At 41.4% G+C, this 24,623-nt stretch overlaps 1 protein-coding gene across 1 annotated transcript in view; it reads right to left on the minus strand.

Moving 5' to 3' along the window:
- Positions 1-20,260, minus strand: part of antxr1a (ANTXR cell adhesion molecule 1a) — a 30,123-nt gene extending 9,863 nt beyond the window's left edge. The window contains exons 1-14 of the mRNA XM_080765045.1: positions 19,622-20,260; positions 16,375-16,446; positions 15,963-16,034; positions 13,655-13,736; positions 13,261-13,294; positions 12,678-12,757; positions 11,695-11,763; positions 11,492-11,572; positions 10,140-10,200; positions 9,130-9,228; positions 2,917-2,986; positions 2,687-2,765; positions 2,380-2,475; positions 928-969 (exon numbers count right to left, since the gene is read on the minus strand). Coding sequence (XP_080621171.1) covers positions 928-969; positions 2,380-2,475; positions 2,687-2,765; positions 2,917-2,986; positions 9,130-9,228; positions 10,140-10,200; positions 11,492-11,572; positions 11,695-11,763; positions 12,678-12,757; positions 13,261-13,294; positions 13,655-13,736; positions 15,963-16,034; positions 16,375-16,446; positions 19,622-19,785 — 1,101 coding nt within the window. The 5' untranslated portion in view covers positions 19,786-20,260. The remainder of the gene's footprint in view (positions 1-927; positions 970-2,379; positions 2,476-2,686; positions 2,766-2,916; positions 2,987-9,129; positions 9,229-10,139; positions 10,201-11,491; positions 11,573-11,694; positions 11,764-12,677; positions 12,758-13,260; positions 13,295-13,654; positions 13,737-15,962; positions 16,035-16,374; positions 16,447-19,621) is intronic.
- Between the last annotated feature and the right edge of the window lie 4,363 nt (positions 20,261-24,623).

A 24,623-nucleotide genomic window follows, 5' to 3' on the forward strand; every position in this document is an offset into this window, starting at 1 on the left:
CCCCAAGCCCTGTGTTGTACAAGTACACCTCCTGGACATGACACTAGTATGTTCCCCCAATCCAACCTTTTTCTGAGTTGGAGATTCTGAGTGCCAAGCAGGGATGCATTGGGTCCCATTGTATAGTCTTTGGTATGGCCTGGCCACAGAACTGAATTCTGACCTCCCAATCTCAGGACGGACACTACAAGTTCAGGTACACAGGGCCATGGTCACTGAGCTGGCATCCGGGTGGTGCGGGTTCAAAGTTTGTGACCACCACCACAGAGAGTAGAGACTAGGGTTTGCAGTCCGTCTTGGCCAGGGGCTCCAGGGTGCTCGTCTACACCCTTCTTAAGGAAGGCCCAGGGTGTAAGTAGGGTCAGCATTGATAAGGGACTACAAATACTGACTGAACTGGGAGGAAAAGCGAAGAACAAAAACAAATAAAAACGGCGGCGGGGGGTGTTTTGCATCTGGTTGTTTAGGAGTGAAACAATGTTTTGATACAGCCATGGTGATTACAATCCAGAGAGTTCCAAAAGACTGATATGGAAGTGATTCAAAAACAGATGTCTGTAAGAAAAACACATTTATAGTCAGGATGTGATCAGTACTAGTTCTTGAAAGGGCGGTGCCTCTTAGAAGACATTTGAAGAAAGTGAGACTAGAGGTTTTTTTTTGCCAAGGGGTGTAAGTAAATACCACAGCTCTTATTGAAATGATTATTGAGTTTTAAAGGTTGGGCAGTCATTAAATCATCCCATAATCATCCCATTATTCCCTCTAACAATCTGCATTTTAAAGTCTCACTTGCAGACTGATACTAAAATAATTCATGTAATGGATGTAAGCGATGTTAATGGTTGAAGAAAAGAAGTGTGAATTATTTCTGATATTGTACGTAGAAAAACTAGCAAAGATTCAACCCAAGTATATACTTCTTACCGAACTGTCTTCTATAACTGGAGGTGGAGGCTCATGGATGATCTGACAAGAGAAAGAGAGAGTAAATGGAAGGAAGAATGCCTGAGGAATCTTCTTTTCTTTTCTTTTGCTATTTATAAAATCCTTGTACTGACCTAGAAATCTGCCATCCAGATTATTTGGACTGGTGTGTTTTTCATTAGGTAGTGAAAGGGAGAAAGGTACCTGACCCACAAATGCATTTGTCTTACCACTGAAGATAATTCTGGGATAATATGATGAATATTATTGACTTGAATTCAAGCTATTTACAAATTATTTCCATGCTTCTCTAAAGCCTGGAACCCAAATTGATGTGCCATGATAACCTGGCATCACTTTTCTAAACAGAGCTGGGCATGGATTGCAATTGAGAGAAACCGACTAGAACACAGAAAGTAAGGACAAAGACAGCCACGTAGTAAAGAAACTCACATCCTTCTCTGGCTATTCACAGTTTTTCTGTTTCCAACATTGTAAAAATGTTAAAATGACGCTAGACCTTTTTCCTCCCATTTTGTGTGTTCTTTTCTCTTTTTTTCATTGTACAGTAAATTATATTGTGAGGACAGAATTCATCTTATTTCTGTCATTGTAAAATAGATTGTGGAGAGAGACAATTCAGATGGGCCTGGGGATGACAAAATCCAAAAGATTTAGCTTTGTTTTCTGGGATACTGCCAACATCATTGTAATAATAGTTGATAGCAACATAACAAGACATCTTGAGTGTGTGAATATGCCGAGAGGCAAGACCTGGGAGGGCTTCACAGCTGTGACCCCCAGAAACACAAATTATTTCAACAGCAGCATAATTACTTTAACACTACTCCTTCAGCAGGTGACCTTGACCTCTCGTGCTAATGGACCCAACGTCATCTGCCTTGGATGCCGTCTACGTTGACACATAGACCCCAACCCTCTCACCATGGGAATGTTGTTAGGGTTAATAAGATGCCCTATAGGGGCGTTAGCAGGACAGAACAGAACTGGAAAAGACATTGTGCCCGCTACTACTGTCTGTGTATCATATCACTGCATTCCAACAGTGTTTTACAATTACAAGACTGCTTCACATGAACAATGTAGGTATTCTGAAAAAGATTTGTTTTTACATGCATGGGTCAATCAACTACAATATAACTTTCACACTCTTAACGAGTTTAACTTGGGGATTTCCTGTTTATACTTAACGCAATGTACAGATCTCCTTCTGTACAAAGTGTTTAGTGATGTAGTGGTGTGAGCTGTGCTGTGATTTGATTGGTCTACTGAGGGTGAAGACAGACATACAGTACAGCAGTGGTTCATATATATAATTTACTATATCAGTACTTCGTGTGCAACTCATTTCCCAATACAGAGACACATTATATAAGCCCCCAAAAAACATGTATGGGAACAAGAGTTTTTGTATATTTTGGGATTACTCACCACAGTGCAGCAGAGAGGCCAGAACCACCAGAGTAGGACTAACACTAGCAGTAGCATCAGGATGAGCAGGGCTATTGCCAGGATGGTCCCATCGGACTGTGAAAAAAACAGATCTCCATGAACCTCAAAACAAAATCTGAATAATATAAACCGATACATAGGTTGTAGTCAGTGATAAATAAATGGGTTTGGTGAAATGAAATCACACATAGATGGAAGGTAAATAATTAGTTATTTAGGGATACATTGAATACAACATTTTGGGAGAAATGATTTGAGCTGTGCAGGCATAATGTACAGTACTCACACAGCCCACTGTTGTAATGGTAACTGAACTGGAGATAAAACTGAGACCTTTGTTCATGCTGACATAGAGGTTGGCTGCCCTGAAATTAACAGACATATATCAGCCGCCATTGAAGTAGTAAAAATGCTGCAAAGAAAAACAAGGTAACTGCAATTATCAGTATATGTAACTGATAATTGTCACATGCAGCCGGTATCATGAAGAAACATTTAATTAAACATGTGACTTACATTCCCTCATCTCGAAGTATCGGTGCAGGGCAGAGGAGATATGTATCTTCTACTACCAAAGGCTTCACCACTAGAGCAGGAGCAGGGAAATAGGTCATAATGCAATCGGAACACCAGCCAAACATTTGTCTCTTGTCTTGTGGCACAAGACGGTACTATCCACTGACGCTACCTTCTTAATTTGCACACCAAAGAATAATGTCACAAACGTATTCTCATATCATGCTAGTATTTAGCTGTGTTTTAGTTCAGTTCACTGACTGATGAGCTTCAGTTGACGTTTATTTTTTTATTTTTTTTATTAGATGCAATTGTGAACAATAACCAAGTAATACATAATAAGATACATATCCATTGGCCAATCAAATGGTTCACTGCAGCTCAACAGTCAGTGTGAGGGGTGGTCAGGAGATATCTGTGAGCTCTGCGTTTAAAGGCTTGAAGGCCGTTGTCTGTGATGGAGTCCACTACATGCTCTGGTAGGCTGTTCCACACCTGAACAGCAGTGTGGAGAAAAGTTCTGTCCAATGTCCGTGTTTTGGAGCCTGGGGGGTCGAGAGCATGTTCTGGTGTGGCTGTGCATCGGCGGGTGTTTCGCCGTCTGGTGTAGGGTGGAGGGAGCATGTCCTGGAGGTCCCTATAGGGCAGTGGGGGGTGTGCATTTTGTACAGGACTGTAGCGGCGGCAACGTGTCTTCTGTGGTTAAGGCTGTCGATGAAAAGTGTCGTACTGGCAGTGTCTTGGTCAACTCCAATTATTTTGAGGGCCTTCCTCTGAAGGGCCTGAAGGGCCTTCCTCTGAAGGCTTGCCTCTTGAAGAGGGCGGTCGCATTTTTTTCTCTCTCCCTCCCTGTCTGTACTCCCTGCTCAGAGCGTCTATTCTACACTGTCTCTTCGAAACCCCTGAAACTATCAAAACATGGAACTAATCATGGAATTAGTGTGCTGGTCTCTGTACGTGATGGACAACATTTTTTTCCATGTAAATTGGGTTCTGGAGAGCCTGCTCAATACCCTGATGGATCTTCCCCCGACTATCAGCGTAGAAGAGGCATTATTTGGATTTATGGTGACAAGATTTCTGCTGATTGGGCTGTGCATTGGTCTTGCGTACCGAAGAATTGGAAAAATGGCAACGCTGAACGGAGCCCCTATGCTGCCTGCCATGGAGTTGGGCAGGGCACTTGGGGAGATGCATCAGAAGATGGACACGATCTTGGAACAGGCCAGCGCCCTGCAGATGCATCAGAAGATGGACACGATCTTGGAACAGGTCAGCGCCCTGAGAGCCATGACTGATAGAGAGCCATAACGGACATAGAGGAGAAATAGCCATATTGCTATCCCTCGCTCTAAACATGAATCTGGATCCCCCCCCCCCCCCCAATTGACAATCTCCACAAGAAGAGACGGCGCAAGAAAAGATCCTCTGCCCCCCCCCCCCCACCCTCCCTGACACCTGTTGTGTCTACGTCTGGGCCGTGTTCGTCTCCACTGAACCCGCCATGATAACGCAGGACAATGAGGCAACGTGACATGACCTTCGGGAGATATGCCAGGAACACACTTACACAAACACATGGGAAATTAACTTTCCACTCAACTGTCTTACACACAACCGCCTGCAGCTGGGTATGTTTTTTTCCTCCCCCCGCGCAGCTCATCCTTCGATGGCTTGCGTATTAGGAAGAGAGCTTTTTTGTGCCTGGCCCATGCCCCCGCCATCCCCACCCAGAAACGTGCCTGCACAGCCGAGTATTATCATCTTACTTGAAATGTGATGTGATGTCTTCTTTAGATTATCAAGATGTCTTCTTGATTAGAAGGACACTGCCAAAGACATCAAAAACTGCCAGCTAGCAAAGTAGTGATGTGGTAACCAAGTTAAACCAACACATGGGCATGTGTTGGATGTACTCAAGAAAGGCGTAGGAGCGCAAAGCACCAACGAGCTGGCCGGATGTATTGGACACGGAGAGGTCAAACCGCTAAAGTGCAGAGTTGCAGACTTATTTTGTCACAGTCGGATGATGAAATTTAGATGATGGAATTGACCTGACTAGCTTAAAACTGATTGAGTTGTCTACTGTCTGCATGCATTTGTATGTCTCTGACAAGTGACAACACCAACACAGATGCTGTGAAACACAGCTTTCGTTTTTAGTTAAATCTTGGTTTTTCGGTGTCCCAACTGGCACTGAGGCAAACAGATCTAGTACTCATTGGCGCCCCCGGTAGCCACTAGCCTGTTTATTCTGGCTGAAAGAACCCCAGAACTGAGGAAATCAACACAAGCAGCACCGCATGGGCCATGACTGCTCGTCTCCAAGAAACGCCATACAGGATGAGGGGGTCGATGCTGCCAGAAAAGGTCAGCGGCATTATACATTGGGCCAGATATCCCATTGAGGGTTCATCTCTGCCAGTACACACTTTGCACTCTGAATGGCCTTCCTATCATTAAAGGAATATTCAAAGAGCTGAGGCCTAATGGTACATGGTACTGAAGGACTAACAACTTAGGTCCTGAGATATCATGTTTCTACCATTTTAATCCATTTAAAGATGAAGATGCTGGAACACACCTCTGCTTCATGTCACAACACGTTATGTCAGCCCTCTTTACTGCTCTGTTTGCTCCCAGAGCACAAGGGGTCAAGTTTTATTGAGAGGTACAGACACACACCCAAGGTATAAGCTTACTCAATAAATTGCATTGAATTACATATTGCGATGACCCTGTAAGACCGATCTTAGAGTAACAAAGTAGTCTCCAGGGTCACATTCCATGGTAGGAAATCATGCTTGATTTGTTAAACTAGAGTTTATTGACACACGGTAAACGGCTGTTAAATGAAAAATAATTAGAGAAAATAATACTGGGATTAATTTGTCATAGTATTCCTTGTTATTCACATACTACTGATGTATGTTGTTGGCTCACTAAGCCATCGCAACATCTGTCACCGAAATAATGGAATGCTCAGTACATCTCTCCCTGCCAAAGACCATAGTGGCTCTGTCTGTTTGCTGCTACTTTTTCCTGGAGACATAGACTCAAACATCTATTCAGCTGCTCAACACATGTAGTTACACCGTGCTGCCCTACAAAGCCAAAGTGCAGTAACTACGTTTTTGGACACCGACTTATTTGTGTATCCCAAAGGTCAAATTAGCCTTCGTAATTTGGGGGATAAACATTTTTGTCAAAGTATAACATTATTTTTCTGATGTCACTTTTGAACCCAGCACCTCTCTTAAGTGATGTGCGTATGCCTACCAGCATGTGCACTTAAGCCTCTCCAGCTGATCCAAAATGCCGCAGCTCGCTTGGTCTTCAACCAGCCAAAATTCTCACATGTCTCCCCCCTGCTCCGCTCCCTCCACTGGCTCCCGGTCGCTGCCCGCACAGAATACAAAACTCTGATGCTGGCATTCAAAGCAACCAAAGGTATGGCTCCCCCATATCTTGCAAGTATGATTGAACCCGCGCACTCAGATCAGCCAACGCAGGGAAGCTGGAAGTACCCTCACTAAAAACGCCGGGACAACACTCCACACGTCCCAAACTCTTCTCCCTTCTGGCTCCAAAACTGTGGAATGCACTTCCCATTGCAGTCAGAACTGCAGCATCACTCCCAATCTTCCGCCGTAGTCTGAAAACCCACCTTTTCAGACTCCATCATGGCCCATAGCACTTACCCCACCCCCTTAGATAGCATTTCTGTAGACTTAGATAGCATTTGACAGACTTATAGCATGTTATGAAGACAGCACTATAATTGCATTGTATGTAGTCATATACGTCATAGTACATATGTATAGCATAGTAGTATATGTATAGTTTATATGTATAGTTTCATTATATAGATATTCCACTGTTACTTTCTTAGCCTACGCATGTTTCATGATAAATGCTTTTATGAGATGTATTCCCATGCTTTTGTTCTTTGTAAGTCGCTCTGGAATAAGAGCGTCTGCTAAATGCCTAAATTGTAATTCTATTCGTTTTTGGGGGATAATCATTTACCTCGGAACATATTTATAATTAGTGTAATATCACTTATTTCCCGATTTGCCCATTCATTTCCCATAGTTACTGCACATTGGCTTTGTAGGGCAGCGTACCTCTTCACTTTTTGGCATTTTTCTGTAATTTATAGAACTGATGTGGGGTAGGGTCAGGGAGTGCAGATTAACTACTCAAGTCTTGTTTAGCTGTACTGAAGCTTCAAGTGAGTGAAGTGACCTAATTATTTTCAGTTTCACTGTATAGTAAATATGTTCCACAGAGTTTAGTGTAAACACAACCACAATGCTGGAGGAGGAGTGTACAGGGGATAATGTGAGGGACATAAGGAGGCAATTTCACCTAAATTGCTTCCATGTCTACTGTTTGTCAGTGGGATGCTTTTAACCATTTGCTTGTCATAATAGCAGAGTAGTAGTTCTCCTTCCTTACAGTGAGAATCTGATTTCAGTGTAAGGTTCTAGGCATCATTGGATGCCTTTCATATCACTCAAGAAAGACTTTAACCATGGTACTTAAAAATATCAGTGTTCTCTTGGATATTTTAGAAATAAGACCGGGTCTGTGCGATTTGTAGCCATGGATGGCAAGTTACTGGCTCTGCCAGGCCCAGTTGTGAACAAGGCTACAATAATGTTCTGGTGTGCTAACGTGAGCTTATCAGCGTCAGGTGAACTCTAGCCTCGGAAACCCAGATGTTTTATTTCCTGGAAGAAAGAAAAGGTGAACTCTGATTGGCATACTGTACCAGTGTCGGTTGAGTAGCTCTATGCATCGTGAAGATACTAACGTGAACTTGCTGCTGAGCTGTGATTGGCATAGCAACATCAGCTGAGCTGTTTACTAGTGTGGGCAGCTGTAACAGTGGGTACAGAAGCTGTCTGGTAAGATTTCAGAAGGTCACCAGTTTGTCTCCTGGCCCATCCATCCATGTTTATGTCTCAAAGTGTCTCTGAGCAAAGCCTAGACATACGCCGGATGTTGAGTGACCCAAAATGTGCGCTCCCCCAAACAATGGTAAACGGAATTCCATACATACAAACAGAGGAACAGTCAGAACTTGTGTCAGAGGAGGAGGCATATGATTGTCATGATGAATTATCGTTATCTCAAACAGCTCTCCATGTTGATCGATATATACATGTTTAATACATGCATGCTGTTCTATACAACTGGCCTAATACAATTTATTTTGGTATCAAAAGAAATGCATTTCAGTCATACTATAAACTATTCACAGTGTAACCAGTTTATTTTTGGACAACCCCTAGTTTTAAAGGTCATATGAGGTTAACAATGGCTGCTAGTCACATCAGCTTGTGTACAAACATACGGCAAACTTGTTTGTGTCTTAAAGCTAATTAAAGTTGTTATCGGAACAGCACCTCCTGCAGCTATAGTGGTGTGCCTTCTAGGAAATGAGTTAAACGGCTTAATTAGGCAACTTGAAAGACCAAGATGCCCCCCCCACCCCTCCTTGTGTGTGGCCACTTCATCCTTTTATCTTTAGCCCCATTCCAGACCTTTAAACCAAGATGTGCCCTTTAAAAAACATGCATCAATAACAACATAGAAAACATGTAACAGCTACTCATTTGATCATGTGTAATTTCAGCTATATTAATAACATTAATTTTCAGGAAATTCAGTCACATATCACGATCAACAGATCTTTACAGTTTCCAACTCATGGGTCTTATGTCCTTCTGTTTTTAGTTGATAGGTCTGCTCAAGAGGGGTGCAATAACGCAAGTGTAAAAATAAGCTATACAGAATCCAGGTCTGGTGAGACGCCGGCGTGTGCACGCCACGCGCGCAACAAATTCACGGAACCGTGCTCACGTATATACGCTTGTGATCTTGCCCCTTGACTTCTCCGTGCGTACCGAAAATATAACGCAGGTCTCACTGAAAATGAACTATAGGCGTGTTAAATCGCTTCCCGTTTGAAAGGCCCTTAATACAAATTCTGAATCCTAACCCACTTATCAGTTTCAATGTGTATATCATCCAGGTTTACACACAGGATAATATACCGTACATAATCTTAGTCAGCAAACATGTCAGCACAAAAGTAATTTTTTGATTCATCATTATGCTTCATTTATACTCGTGTCATACTACAATGTTGTGTGCAGGAAATAGAAGCTTTACACAAAAGCGTATGATCAGTTTTCTACTCACTCTTAGTAATGGTGTCGTTAATTCGGAAGCTGCACAGGACGTTATCAACATTCCGGGCATGTAGGAATCCATTTCCTCTCACCACCACCTGGAAAGACTCTGCAGGGGTGAGGACCAGAAAAAAACACAACAGCATTTCTTTTAAAAACATGAATGTACAACTAAACTCATTTAGCCAGACAAAGATTCAGATGAAGCAAACTATCAATAAACGTTTACATAAAATAGAAATTTGTCTTTGGCACTCTGGCAGTATACAATAATAATAACAGTAAAAACACTGAATTACATAAGATGCAATAAAATATAAAACTCGTAAAAATACATTCCCATAAACAATGATGTTGTGCTGTGGAGGGTGGGTAGGGGTTATTTTCTTATATCCACAGCGAGCAGAGGGCACAAATTAATTTATTTTAGACCCTAATCCTCCTGCCTGATGGTAGCAGCTGGAAGGATGAGTGATTTGGGTGTTTATGGTCATTATAGACCTGAAATAACCAACCTCACTCCTCAGTATGACATTCAAGCAAGAGTCCACAAACCCATGATTGTCCTGGCCACAGCAGCCATTAAATTCATATTCCCACATTGAATGCCTTGTGAAGAAAGATGTTGTGGTCAGTGAGACTGCTGTACAGTCGTGTGGGTATAATGTCTTGGGCCCCTCTGGAGCCAATCCCATAAACCTCCACAATGTGTCATATAAATAATACTTTTCTTCTGCATCAAAGAAAGTGGTCACTTGCATAAATTGCAATGTGCAATGAGTGGCTAGAAGTAAGCAGTGGGGAATTGTGTGTTCCTGAATTTGCTGAGGTTAGATAATTATTTAAGGCTGATACAGTTATTGCTACTGTGTGGATGTTATTTACAGTGGCCCTGGGAAGTAAGATTGTGTTTGTATTTCCTGTTGTATAAGGAATAGGCTTAAGATGTCTGATTTAGTACAGAGGAGCGTTCGGAAGACAAATGAGAACAGAGTCAGAAGCTCCATATTTCTCTCTTACCTCCTGCACAGATACTGGAAGGTTCTGCTGCAAGGATTTCAATACAGGACTTCTTCAGTATCTGCAAAGGTGAAGTGAAATTGATTGTGGGTTAGTTTGTTTCTCTGAGTGAAGAGTGATGACTTTGAACGGCACCATTACTTAACTATTTCAACCTGGCATCCCTCATCTGTCATACTCTCAGAAATAATCAAACTGTTACCACGACGGATGGCAGCGTGACGCCACAGCAGTGACGTCACATCAAGAATAGAAATAGGACTACTGAGGTAATGAGTGTCGTTTGGAATCAACGCAGCGCAGGAAAACACTTTGAATCAACAATCCTCAACGGCTCTCATAACCTCAGCTCAAGGCAAGTAGCCTCGTCCTTTCATAGATAGCCATAGAAACACCTACAGCTGTAAACCCAGCTGCCGTAATTTAAGGTTCTGCAGTGGAATCCTCGATTACACAAACCTTTTCAAAATGTTTTTCAAAATGGTGATCTCCATGACTCTGAGGAAGATGTAGTTACATCAAAACATCAGTCATTGATTGTTTATTTTGTTTGCAGCCGATCCACAAGCTCACAAAGTGTCATGATGTGACGCATTGTGAGCTTGTAGATCTGATAATTTTGCTATTCATTGTATGACCAAGTAAAATTTTCGATGCTCATCCAGGTTGCAATGTAACTACTATCTCTCTGCTCCACATGCATACCAGTATGGCACATACTATAGGAACACATATATGCACTGTAAGACAGAAGCTCAAAGTGATTTACGACCCACTGACCCGTTTTCTCGGGACAGATCCAAGAGTTTTCAGTTCAGCTGCTAATGTGCTCCATATGACTGTCAGCTGCCTGACCTTTAACTCTTCTTGACAAACCCCCTTAACTGTGTGACAGTGGCCCCTGTGCGCACGACAAAGACCTGTTTTTCACCCCTCAGTCTTGAGGATACGAAAAATAAGTCGATGCCGCTGAGACTGGATTTTAAACGATACAGTGAACTCTCTTTGATCCTGCCTGGGTGGATTCCAGCAGCGAGAGATCAAAAGTAGGGAAGTCAGTTTGGCAGATTTCCTGGAATCCTCTCTCTGGCAAGACTTGCTGAATGGAATATTGATGTTTATATTTTTCTATTTTGTTCTTCTTCCTGTATGCTACTTGATCAATTGCGTTAACGGACAGAGAAGAAGTCACAGTGATGGGAAGACTGATATGAATTCCATGTTTACAGACTGATTTCCTGTGGACCTCCAATGCATGTTGCCTTGAGCATTCCACTTTACGGCTGGTTAGCACTGTGTATTTATTATCTATGCTCCTCGGACATGTGTGTAGGCAGACTTGAAATTCTTACCGAATCAATGACCCCTTGCAAAGCCTCGAATCCATCATTCACAGGGAAGACATGGTCCTTACTATCAGCGATCTTCGCCAGCTAAATAGACAACAGTGAGATCAGAATATTTTAAACATTGCCCTCACTAACCCTTATTTCATTAGATGCAGCACAACCGTCATATCAAATCAAAGTATAGGGTAAAACATAGTGAAAAACACCTGTGTTTCATTGAAGTCCTTCACCCCCACGCAGTAAACTGAGGCACCCAGACTCCGGGATCGGTTTGCCTGTCAGGTTATTCACCGATAGTGGAGAGAGGGAAAAAAACAGGAAGACTCAACACCTGGGTTAAATTATACCCCCATATTTCAAACATTTACTACATGCTTATGTTTGTGTCCGACTCCTCCAAGATTTTACAGAATGTAGGATATTGTTGCTGATTAACACTTTAGTGCATTATGTCAGACTTGTGCTTCAATGCCAAAAACACAATCAAAGCCATTGCTCAACAATGGTCTCCTCTGGAAATTGACTTTACTGTTGACAATGAATGACTAACTTTGCCTTCATGCATCTTCACAAGCTACCATGTATGCTCACTTCATCTCAGGTACCCAAAGCTGATTAAACCGTTTTGACTTTGCGTGCCTGCACCTGCACTCCCTGAACAAATAAATCTCTTGTGTCTGTTGCAGATGTGTGGAAAATGGCCGTGTCTGTTTCATTCACAGGGCAGACAGATGGGATGTATAAATCTGATAGACACTTTGACCCACTAAAGAGCGGGGATCAAAGTGCTGATGTATAGGTAAGGATCTATATGCTATCCATCACATGCATAGTTTCTGTTTACTATTTCTGTGCCCCGTCAATCACCCATATCTTTTGGCTTTTAATTCTCTCTCTCACTCTTTCCCTCTTATCTATCTTATCTATCTGTCCTCTCTTGCCCTCTCTCTCTGTCTATCCATCTATCTTGCCCCTTTCACCGTCTCTCTCACGCATACTCAAGTTTTTAGGTGATATCACGTGGTGGTTTTTCCAACCACCGCGTGAGGTGGTTGGAAAAACTACAAGATGTCACGCTGCTGTGATAAGCGACTCACCGCTCACCCCAGCATATCTCTGTTTCTACTAACCAACGAAGGTGAGTATCTTATCACCTAAAACTGGAGTATTCGTGGGCCTTTCGTTTTACCTCTCTCTCAGCATAGTAGAAGAGATCCTCATGCAGTTCTCCATCTGTAAGAGCTATGATAACGCTGGCAGTGGGATAACCTGCAGACACAGACATCTGGTCACACAATATTTATCTGTGCTTGTGTAATAACCGTATTTGTATCTATAATTAAAACAATTAGTTATTGCTACTGTGTAATTATATAATGGAATATGAATTAGTATGTTTTCCTTAAACTTTAACACTTTTTAAAAGTTAATTTTTCAATGAACTTTGTAATGCATTATGATCATATTCTTATCGAAATTACATTTTAAAGATGTAATTTCAGGTTGGATTCAAACCGGGGTCAATTGCTGAAAAGACTATATAGTATTTATGCTTACTCAGTGATCCACCCAGGAGCTCCAAAATCACATTTTAATGATACATCATTCCAATTTATTGCAGACTATACTGGGAAATAAGCCACCACCATTTCATTCTATCACATTAATGTTTCCAGGTCAACTAGCAAATCCAAACTGGCATACTAACAGAGACATACAGTACAAAAAGAAGCATTCAAAATCAAGGTAGTAAAAGTAAGCATACTACACACCTTCAGTGTTTCCATAGTATATCTGCTCACTGGCCTGTAAAAGCAGAAAAGTAGGATTGAAACACTGCACTCTGTAATAGTGTTCTGTAAAGTCATTCTTCCCCATACAAGTTTTGGCTCCTAGTATTTTTGTCTGTAGTCAGAGTTGAAATACAGTAGTCAAGTCAATTCACCTGTATTCATAATGGCACAAACAACAGTCAGGAGTTGACCCAAAATGCTTTCCAGTCGAGGCAGATGATGATCAAACTAAAAGCATGATCACCCCAATAAATCATAAGCAAGATTAAAGTGTAAAACACAAAAATAATAATAACAAATAACAAATCAAAAGCAAGGTTGTAAAAAAGAAAACATTATAGCTTGCAGTAGACACAGAAAGCACATTGCTCACCCTCTGGATGCCCTCGTGCATGAAGGTGTCTCCCCCTGGAAGAACCCTCTGGAGCTCGTCAAGGCCTTTGCGAATGCGTTCCCTGAACAGACAGACAGAAGACAGGGACATTCATATTATATTGCTAAACTGCTGAATTAAGTCACTCAACTAAATGGGCAGCTTTTATGGTACAACATAGTTATACACAATACTGTGTTGTGCATGTATACAGTATGTGAGAGCTACATGAGCGTCTCTCCTACTGTTTTGTCCCTGCTTGGTAAAACCCCAAGTACCATCTTTATGTTGTTCATAAATTAATGTGCTTTTTATATGGTAGTGTTATGAAAAATTCCAAGATACTATGACTCAGACATTGGTCGGATATGCGACGCAGGTGTGAGGGCAGTGTACATTGAGTTTCCAAAACTCTAGTTTTGGAAAATGTTTAACCCATTTAGGCCTGATTTTACAAGACCTATACAAGCTTGTAGTGCGCCACTCGGTGGTGCGCTATGAGCTTCTAGATCTGCTATTTTTCAATAGCTAAATTATAACATGATGTTTAAAACACCAAAAGGGGTTTCCGCCAAATGTTTTTTAAGTATCTATAGATTTTATAAATATTTAGCCAATGAAACGTTTGATACATTAGATTCATTGGAACACAGGTTCACAGTGTTTCCATTTCCTGAAAAAAAAAATACTTTTTAGCACATACAAGGTTTACACCCAGCAGCAACGATTTATGTCATTTGAGAAATGATTGTAACAGATGATAGACATTAGAAAATATTGTTTGGTCAATTGGGGCAGTATCGTGTCAGGCAGACAGTGAGTAAATGAGCCCTTTGTACAATAAAGATAGCAGGAAGACCATAAACAGTGAAAAGGTTTTGTGACTGCTTGGAAACGGAGCCTGAGGAAAGATTAGACGTGCATGCAGCTCACTATGTGCTGCAAACCACATGTTGAAGCACTTGTCAACCTGACAACCACATAGATGGATCAGCATGTGGGAATGGAGCAGCCAAGTAATGAGGGATTTTGAGAGATTTTAACTATGTCAAATTGTCAACGGTGTGTCCCTTCTGGTGTCCTCACTCAATCACTTATCTTACTTATATCTACAGCTCAGGAAATGTGTAATTTGTGAATTACATTTTTTAATTGAAATTAAAGGTGGTATTTTTTATATTTTATGGTCCTATCAAAATGTTTTTGTTAAAAGGTTAAAGCACTATATTCTTATAGTATTAATTACCACCACCCACCGAAAATATTTTTTTAGGTGGGTTGCAAATGTTCAACCAATCAGGAAAGAGTAGCCTACCCATTTATCAGCTTCAATATTGTTCCAATTTGAGTTTGAATTTTGTCTGCTCATTTATTTTGAGACATCACTTCCAATTTCTATGCAGCCCATGTCTATAGCTCATTATAAACATACTGATGAACACTGTATAAATATAGTTATATGGTAAGCACTTTATAACAAGGCTATAAGACGATAATGTAATCTGAAGTACTTCTTTAGTACAGTACATATTTGGGCTGTATTCTTTCTTGATAACAAACTGAGTACTGACAGGTGAAAAATGGCACCAAAAGTGATAACAAAAGTCAATCAAAGAACCAGATTTTTGGGCAGGATTTATTTTTTGCACTCTAGCTGGAGCCCTCCTTCAATGTGATTTTAACTATGCTTGCACCTCTTGGTTCTCCAACACCTCAATGTCAGTAAAAACCAAGCTTCAGACCTTCCAAAACAAACAGACTTCTACTCTGCCTTAAGCCCATGACCCACCTAGTGACCCCATGCTAGTTTTGAATGGCTCAAGGTAGAAGACGGGTTAAACAATGACATGGCGTTTGAGATACTCAGAGCGACAGTGCCCTCACACCTGTATAACTACTTCTCCAAAGTGAGTGACACCAACAGCCACAACACCAGAGGGAGCACCTACGATCTGGTACCCCCCACATTTTGCATAAACAAGGGAAAATACTCATTTTACCATAATGTGGAATGCCCTGACATCACTGGCTTCTTTCAAAGCCTGAAAAAGCATCTGTGTGTGAAGTGAAGATATTTAAATCCCCTTGAAATTTGTATTTGTTGATGTATTGATGCGATAATGCTCTGATGATGAATTGAATACATTAGAACACAGGAAACAAGTTCCCATGACTTTTTTAATGTTATCCTTTTAGCCAAAAGTGTTGACTATGGTCTTGAATCTTGGTCAATGAGAGATAAAGTCTGCTTTCGTCATTCAGACAGCTGAATAATAGCAGAGGCATTGCACAACATGTCTCCTCTTACCTGTCCTCTGTCAGCCTCATCAGAATCCTTCCTTCCGTGGAGAACACAATGAATGACATCCGCAACTGTGGGCTAAGATGGCAAGAGGCAAGGAATACACCATTAAGACAGCAGCAAAGATTCTTGTCTGAAAACAGCAAGTTGAGGTATCAAAGCAGGGGCATCTGTATTTTGTAGGCCCATATGACTATACAATCTCATCGAAAGAGGGGTTACAATATTCAAAACAATAGTCATGCTTATGACTGATAGACCTCTTAAGCTTACGGTATATAGACAATATGCCCTTACTCTTATTATCCCTTATTGTATTAATGAACATTTGATGTTTGTTTGTTTCATTTATTGAGGATGGGTACAGACTACTGGTTTATTATATGAGAATGGCTGCCATGCAATAATGTTTTTTTACCTTATGAATTTATGTGCCAGATGTTCTACAAAGTGGTAGATTTCAGTCCAGTGATTCTGCACACTCCCAGATCTAAAGGCAAATGACAACGTGCATAGATTTTCTTTTCTTTATTTTCGGAATCAGCAGAGCAATTAAGTATCTAATTAAGAATGAGCTGTTGCAAGTGTCAAATGACACTTGTTCATAGTCACTATTGCAGCGACTTCATTGCACAATTGTTTCACAAAATACAGATTTTCATGTGACGCTATGAGTATGCATCTAACTTGAAAATGCATTTTTTTGTATATATAAATTAGGCTTCATACTCTCATACCCTAGATCAGTATAACATAAAGACCCTATAGAACTGTTATGATTAAACAGCACAGCTGTCTCGTGTACAGGAAAGGCAGTGACGTATGTCTCAGATTGCCGTCAATGTCTTTATAATGCCCCAGCAATGATCTCAGTGTTATTGCAGTCAGACAAATTAACCCTCATTATACCTCCATGCCAGAGAAAACCTATTCAGAATTAGGTCAATGAGGCTGTAATATACACATATCTAGCACTCAGTCCCCACCTACAATCAGCAAGACAAACGAGGATAAGGCTGTTTATTTTCCCATCAGTACATGGGAAAATAAATTTCTACTTTTGAGATTGAATTCATGTCCTATCACTCTGTGAGAAATAAAGATGGAAGGATAATTGGATCGTGAGGGGCAGAAGCTTAGAAACATGGTTATATATAGGAAAACATTTGCTTTCCAAACAGAAGGTACATAGAAAACTTGTTATTCAGACTAAACAGTTGCAGCCAAACTTTGAAATTGCTCGTCTTTCACAATGTTGCATAAGAAGCATAATTGAAAATTCACAATTTATCTCATATATGTAGACCCCCTATCTACATGTACTTGCAACATCACTCAAAACACCTTTTTTCCATTGTTACAAGTCCCAGCACACAGCACAGACAGCCCAGCCAAGAGGCTGAAACACTGGAACATCTGGCCCCAATGGAGAAAAGGTTGTGCAGACAGAGAAGAGACACAGAAAAGAAACGTAGAATAGAATAGGGACACTGCAAGAGGGCGGTAAGGCCAGGAGATAGCATCATTCTGGAGACAGGTTAAGCTGATATTGTGACTGGAGAAGTGGCGGAAAGAGTTTAGAGGAGGGAGAGTTGAGTAAAACACATACAACTTAGATTCATACTGTACACAACTGAAATCTGTCAGGTGCCACATGTTGCATAATTTCTTTGACTGTACAGCATAGCTCTTGGTAACAATTACTTTCCATATTACCCACTATTGCCTAATTTCCCCTCTGCTAAACAGCAGTGCTGCCACAGCCTGGAGTTGGCATTCTGATGTGGGACAAATGGAAAACCTCACCATATGAGTTTAGAGACTTTTAAAATGGTGGGGGGAGAAGGGGAGATGTGAAACTCTGTTGCAATGACTTCTTCTATATTCAATAAATAACATACACCTTGGTCAGATGTATGACTCTAAATTGACCTACTAGTGATACACATAACTACATAACCCATACTATTACTATTACTAATTATAATGCCAGCATGCCAATGATGCCATTAAGTTAATGGCAGGGTGGCAATTAGCTGCAATTTGCTATTGACAGCCCAAACATAAAAGTCCTACTGTCTGATTGTATAAACAACGTCAAACTCACGAACACGAACACATGCAGCTGTTAGAAAATCTTGAATTATTCTCTTTCTATCTGCAAAGTGTTTGTTTCATAAAAAGCCAACATAGACATGTTATGAGCTACTTTCTGTCAAGAAATTCTTAGCAGGTAATTATTTTTTATGTGTTGGAGTTTGGAAGCGCTCGCTTTCAGTAAAGCAACGTCCTGCTGCCTCCTGCATTATGTGCAAATTCAAAAGGGTTGGTACCCAGGGCGGATGAGTGATATCCAACGAGCCACCCTGCCATTACCCTAATGGTAGCAAGATGGCCGCGGTCTGCATAAATTCTATATGGTGTTAGAAATGTGTATCACAGACAATGAGCAAAAATTATCTCTCCGGAGATAACATTTATGGCAAGTAATAATTTGCTCTTGTGTTAATACCACATGAGCCATGCAAGTATTGATCTAAATAGGTGAAAAAACCAATGACCTGTCGTAGTAATTTGTAGGCCTTTTCTTGCCTTTTGGACGAAACGGTTAAGTTGTTGAAACTGTTGAGTTTTAGAGAGTCTCATGACAAGGTTCAGATTAACTGATGAAGATAACTTCACTTGATGTCATTAGACTTGTGGTCCTACATGGCTCAACAGGAAGTGCATGTGTTAGAGATGTTAGAGATGCTACTGTGAAATGTTTTTGGAATAAAATAGTCTGTGTCATAGCATATTTTACATTAAGGATATACAACAAAATTAATGTATGGAACTCTATTCTGCACATGCCACAGCTGACACTGCTCATTGCCATCTGCCATCATGGATATTTGTTTAACTTGTACAACAAATAGTGAAAATATCATTGTCATATTGTGACACGTTGTGAGCTTATACAAATTCTATTTTCACTCTTTTGAAAATATTTGAAAGTGGAGTGGGATAGATTTTTGTTGTAGAAAATCTAAAATAATGTCAGGGTTAATGGGGTTACGGTCTACCAAAGCTGACTCCTATTTTGGGAAGAGGCACCTATTGAACGGCACACAAAAGTGTACTGTACTGTGACTATTACATTTTATCACAGCCATTCTATGTGGCAGGTTAGGATAGCAGGGGGCATATTGACAATGAAACATACATGGCACTTTACAAATCTTGCTTGAGCTACACTGATGGAAAGGCATGATGTCCATGCAAAACAACAACAAAACGGCCATTGCAAAGACCTGTCATAGCCTCCATATTCAAACATGAAGTATTCACGGTAAATAATACGTCTTATTGTGTTGAGTCAGCCATGAAGCTCATATTTTAGCTCATACTATGAAATAAATAGTTAAATGATGTTGCTAAACCAGGCATATCATTTATTATGAATGAATTAATATTTTGATGCATATTTTCGATGAGGAAACGAGATGATTCATCTCAAGGGGTTATTCCCAATAAAGAATTTCAATATTATAGGTTATATGATTAAGATTCATCTTAATCATATAACCTATAATATTGAAATGCTTGCTTCTGCATTGTTCACGGACAGTGCTAGTCACTATTGCTCCATTAGTGTGTCAGGTAGAGCAGAGGGACCAACTCACTTGTCTAAAACAAAATAAAGATCAAAGCCTCCGAAGCATGAGGATGACCCGATGTGCCCCCTTTCCTGGATCTCTCCTGGGTCTCCTGCAGTCAAAACCACCAGGACAACTCCAAAGACCACTGGGGACCACCAGGACCATCTTCTGTAGCACATCAGCAGCATTATCCCTGTTTGAGAAATCCTTATTCAGATGAGATGACAGATACAGAAGAAGAAAAGGTTTTGCAGAATCCTTTTAAATTGCAAAAATAATCCTTCTGGAAAACTTTTCTGTCTGTCTTCTTCGGGGTTCTTCAGTACGGGAAATAACAGTAATCCAGCAGATTGCAGAGAGTATGAGACTGCAGCACAAAAACAGAATGCAGACTGAATGGTGTGGATCAGATGTGCCTTAATGCAGTGAGGAGACACTCATGACCACAGAGTCCCAAGGTAGCATACATAAAGGTCATGTAGTGGGCTCCACATCCTCTTCTTCCCACCTCTCTATTCATTTGTTTTGTGTACAGTATACAGCCAGGCTGTGACACTGAGCAGTGCATGGGGTTCAGAAAGCTATGCAATGGGCTTTGTTATTGAATGTCTAAAACTCAAGTTGCTTTGCAAGTCTCTGTCTGTCTCTCCCTCTCTCTCTCTCTCTCTCTCTCTCCCTCCCCCTCTCTCTCTCTCTCTCTCTCTCTCTCTACTCTCTGCCAAGAGGATGAAATCTTCAGTGAATTCCTACAAACAGCTTCATTGGTGTAAAAATGTAATAGCTTGGCTAGCACTACCACCTAGTGGTCATATATGCTACATATTGTACATTGCCACTATCGATTAATGCATTAATAGTTAATTGATACGTTTTGATAAGCCTATCGATCGATTTACCGGTTTGTTGATTAGCAGTGTTTTTGTAAAAAGTCTGAGAATCTTAATTACCCTCAATGTCTATCTAAATCTACATTTAGCTGATATACAGAAGTAATACAAAATTATAAATTATTATTATAATATTATTATTATAAATTATATTCCTCAATCAAATATTTATTTGACCATTGACGATACAGTGCCAGGCATTGGCATCTTTGTATGTGCGTTCCTCAGCCAAACGCTCGCGCAGACAGCATTACATTGAATGCCCCCTTGAAAAAAGGTTAGAATTAAGAATAGGTAAAATCCCTGGTTCTCTAAAGAACTGGCAGACTTAATCCATGCCAGAAACAGGCAATGGTCACTTTCTAGAAGGTTAAAGGGGGAGTGTCAAAGCCCGAGATTAACATTGCTGATAAGGTACATCACGTGGTCTGAATGAAAACAGTTTCAAACGACACGTGACTATATCTCAGGCTCTGACGTGACCTAGCATCTAGCCGAGCTGAGTGGCTAGCGCAGTAAAGGCTAGTGGTTTTGAGGTAACCTTTTGCGTCATACTAGGTGAAAATATCATTAAAAAATTATTTTATTGCTTTTATTTATTCCTTACAATGACATTGAGTTGACGTGGAAGTTTTAGCGTAAACTGTTGCATAATCGCAATTTCGCACTCGGACTTCCAGAGAGCTGGGATGCAGCCCCGCTCACGACCGTTTGTCCCCTCTCACCGCCGGGGCACAGAGAGCTGGGATGCAGCCCCTCTCACCGCCGGGGCACAGAGCCTATTCTGTTCATGCAGGCTGCGCAGTGCCTCTCTGCCCCGCATTGAACTGGGCATGTGTGTACATACACACACACACACACAACATTGTTTCTTCATGTGAAATGTTTGTTTATGCATAATGAATTCATGAGTGAAAAACATTGTATGGGTCAGACCCGAATAGTTCTGATGATCCTCATGGGGGCTATCCGCAGCCCCGCCTCCCCCCCCCCCCAGCGGTGAAAAAAAAGAAGTTGATGTTTTCTCGCGTTTACGTGAAGCTAGCGGAAAGGCATTTACGTGGATTTCATGTGTCCCGACCTAGACCTAGAATGCCTGTGATCATTTAATTGTACTTCGTACTAGTCTATATATATGATATATAAATGCCGAGTGCACTTGCATGCCTATGCATGCATTCTAGAGGCAAGTCCCATAAGGAAACTGCCCCTGCAAGCGACACCTTTTTATTTATTTATTAGGATATTTCTATAGCATGCGCGATTGCGCTGCTCACTTGACAGCCTTCTCTAGGCTACTCGCAGTGCAACGCGTTGTGAGCTTGTAGATCGGCTCCCGTGGACTCGCGGTGCATGTTAAAAAACAAACTCACAATTATAATAAGAACATTATAGGCCTACACTTATCTGCATTCTGCACTGTACGAATCCAACGTTGTTTAGTGTTGTTTAGTGAGTCAGTTCTCTGACTGTCGGTGTGTGTGTGTGTGTGTGTGTGTGTGTGTGAGAGAGAGAGAGAGAGAGAGGGGGGGGGGGGTCTCGCCCCCCCCATATCGGTGTGTGTGAGAGAGAGATAGAGAGTGTGTGTGTGTGTGTGTGTGTGTGAGTGTGTGTGTGTGTGTGTGTGTGTGTGTGTGTGTGTGGAGGGGTATAATATTTGATATACATAAAATGATCACCCATACAAGTTGATCATTATAGCCTAAATAACGCTATGTCAAGTTTCATCATACTTCTGGTGGCTATTTGGAGAGCTCCAAGTTGTGCACGGAGAGAGAGAGAGAGAGAGAGAGAGAGAGAGAGAGAGAGAGAGACCGCCCCCCCATATCGGTGTGTGTGTGTGAGAGAGAGAGAGAGAGAGAGAGAGAGAGAGAGAGAGAGTGTGTGTGTGTGTGTGTGTGTGTGTGTGTGTGTGTGTGTGTGTGTGTGTGTGAGAGAGAGAGAGAGAGAGAGAGAGAGAGAGAGGGGCGGACACAGGTTAGGCCGGCCGCTAGAGTAGTCACAGGCAGTGTACTGGTAACGTTACGTGAAGCTCCAGGGCTCCGTGAGCCCTGTTCAGCATTTAGCCGGCTGAGGGCGTGTCAGCGGGGGGAGACAGATAGACAAGATAGGTACGATGGAGCCCGTCGCGCGGAATTGCGATTATGCAACAGTTTTCCCTAAAACTTGGACGTCAACTCGGTGTCATTCTGGCGAGTTTTTTGTAGCAAAAAAGTAATTTTTCCACCAAACTTTTACCCAGCTATGAGGCTGAAGGTGGCCTCAAAACCACTAGCATGAGTTGATAGCCACCAGGAACGCTAACTCGCAGAGCCCAGAGCCGCTCTGACATTTAGACCAGATACAAGATCAATTTTATTGGTCAAATTGAGCTGGCCCGTAAGTACGTCACAATCTAGATGCTAGCGTTAATAGCCTTAATAGCTTCCCGAGGGGCGTGTCATCCCCGCTTTAAAGTCCTCGCATGACTGGCTATCTTTCCGTATCCTTCGAAATAAGTGCACAGCTCTCATTAAGAAATTAAAGGCAGGGTATTACTTATCCCTCACTTCTGATGTGTCCGGAAATCACTCAACTTTTTGGAAAGCAGTTAAAATCTCTCCAGCAGAGGGGAGCAGATGCCCCCCCGACAAAGCTGCGGGTTGGGGAATCCATTATAAGTGACAAAAAGTTAATGTCAAATGCTTTTAATGATCATTTCAAAAGAGCTGCATGGGCACATATTTAACACACAAAATGCCCCCTCCTCTCACCAAGGTGCACAGGAGACGGCATCTGCGGCTCCGGATGTATTTTCCCCTATAGTGGTCTCCCCTATAGTGTTTTCCTTGCCCTGTCGTCATTGGACCCAAAGAAGTCCTCTGTCCTGATGGCCTTGACCCTTATGTTTTGAGATTAGCCGCAGCAGTTATTGCTAAATTCATAACTTCAATCTTTCACTAATTTCTCAAAACTTACCTGTTGAGTGGAAACAGGCTTACGTTTCTCCTCTCCTAAAGGCGGGTGACCCTCTTGATGTAAATAACTATAGGCCAATTACAAAATGCCTGGGACAAGTCCTACTGTCTGTGCTGCCCTGTTTATTGACTTATGCAAGGCTTTTGATACCGTGGACCACCCTATTTTGCTTGATACTCTGTCCAATATAGGCATGGGTCAAAATGCAAAAAGCTGGTTTAAATGTTACTTGCTGGGTCGGACACAGTGTGTCAAAATAGGCGACATTGTGTCTGATCCTGCAACTTTGGAAAAAGGTGTCCCTCAGGGTTCCATATTAGGTACCCTACTCTTTCTTCTGTACATGAACAACATCTGTAGTCAATCAAAGCACTCTAGGTATCACATGTATGCAGATGATATGGTTCTGTACACCTGTGTGCCGACTCTTGAGGTGGCTGTAGCAAATTTGTCCTTTGATCTCGTCTCCCTGCATGAATTAATAAAGAGCAAATTATTGCTAAATGGCAATCAAACTAAAGCTATGTTGTTCAGTCATCGAGCTATTTCAGCTCCAATGACCATCTCCACTCTCGATGGAACTCCCATCGAGTGGGTGGAGCGCTACCAGAGTACCTGATGGGCTACCTGCCCAGAGTGAGGGATGCTCACAGGTACTCAACCAGAGGAAGTCCTTATGATCTAGTTCCCCCCAGTTTCAGGACACTCATGGGAAAAAAATGCTTTTTTCTACGCAGCCACGTGGAATGCACTCCCTCCAGCCCTGAAATCCCTAAATTCTATTGCAATATTTAGGAAATACCTGAAATCATGGCTCCATCTACACACTCACTGGTCATAGTTATAGCTTCCGACCCTGGATAGCCCATCTCCCATGCTCAGGACTATTCTCTCAGGGTACCTCTTGTCCTATATATATAGCTCCCAGCTTTATATATAAGGATTATTTATTATATGTTCCATGGTTGTTTTGTCTGTACAGTATGTATGTGTATAGTTTCATGTTACAAACTGGACCACAATGGAAACAAGCAAAGGCTTTTTTGTGTCTAATTCCATTTGGCGTTTTTTTTAAATTATGTCATTTTCTGTAAATTTTCTTAAACTGCCAAGAAAGTATTCTATCTATCATTTTGGTCAAATGTCATATTGATTCCTTGTGCAAAAAGCACATGTAGATT

Source organism: Protomyctophum bolini (genome assembly GCF_963924005.1).
Source record: "Protomyctophum bolini genome assembly, chromosome: 6".
Taxonomy (NCBI): domain Eukaryota; kingdom Metazoa; phylum Chordata; class Actinopteri; order Myctophiformes; family Myctophidae; genus Protomyctophum; species Protomyctophum bolini.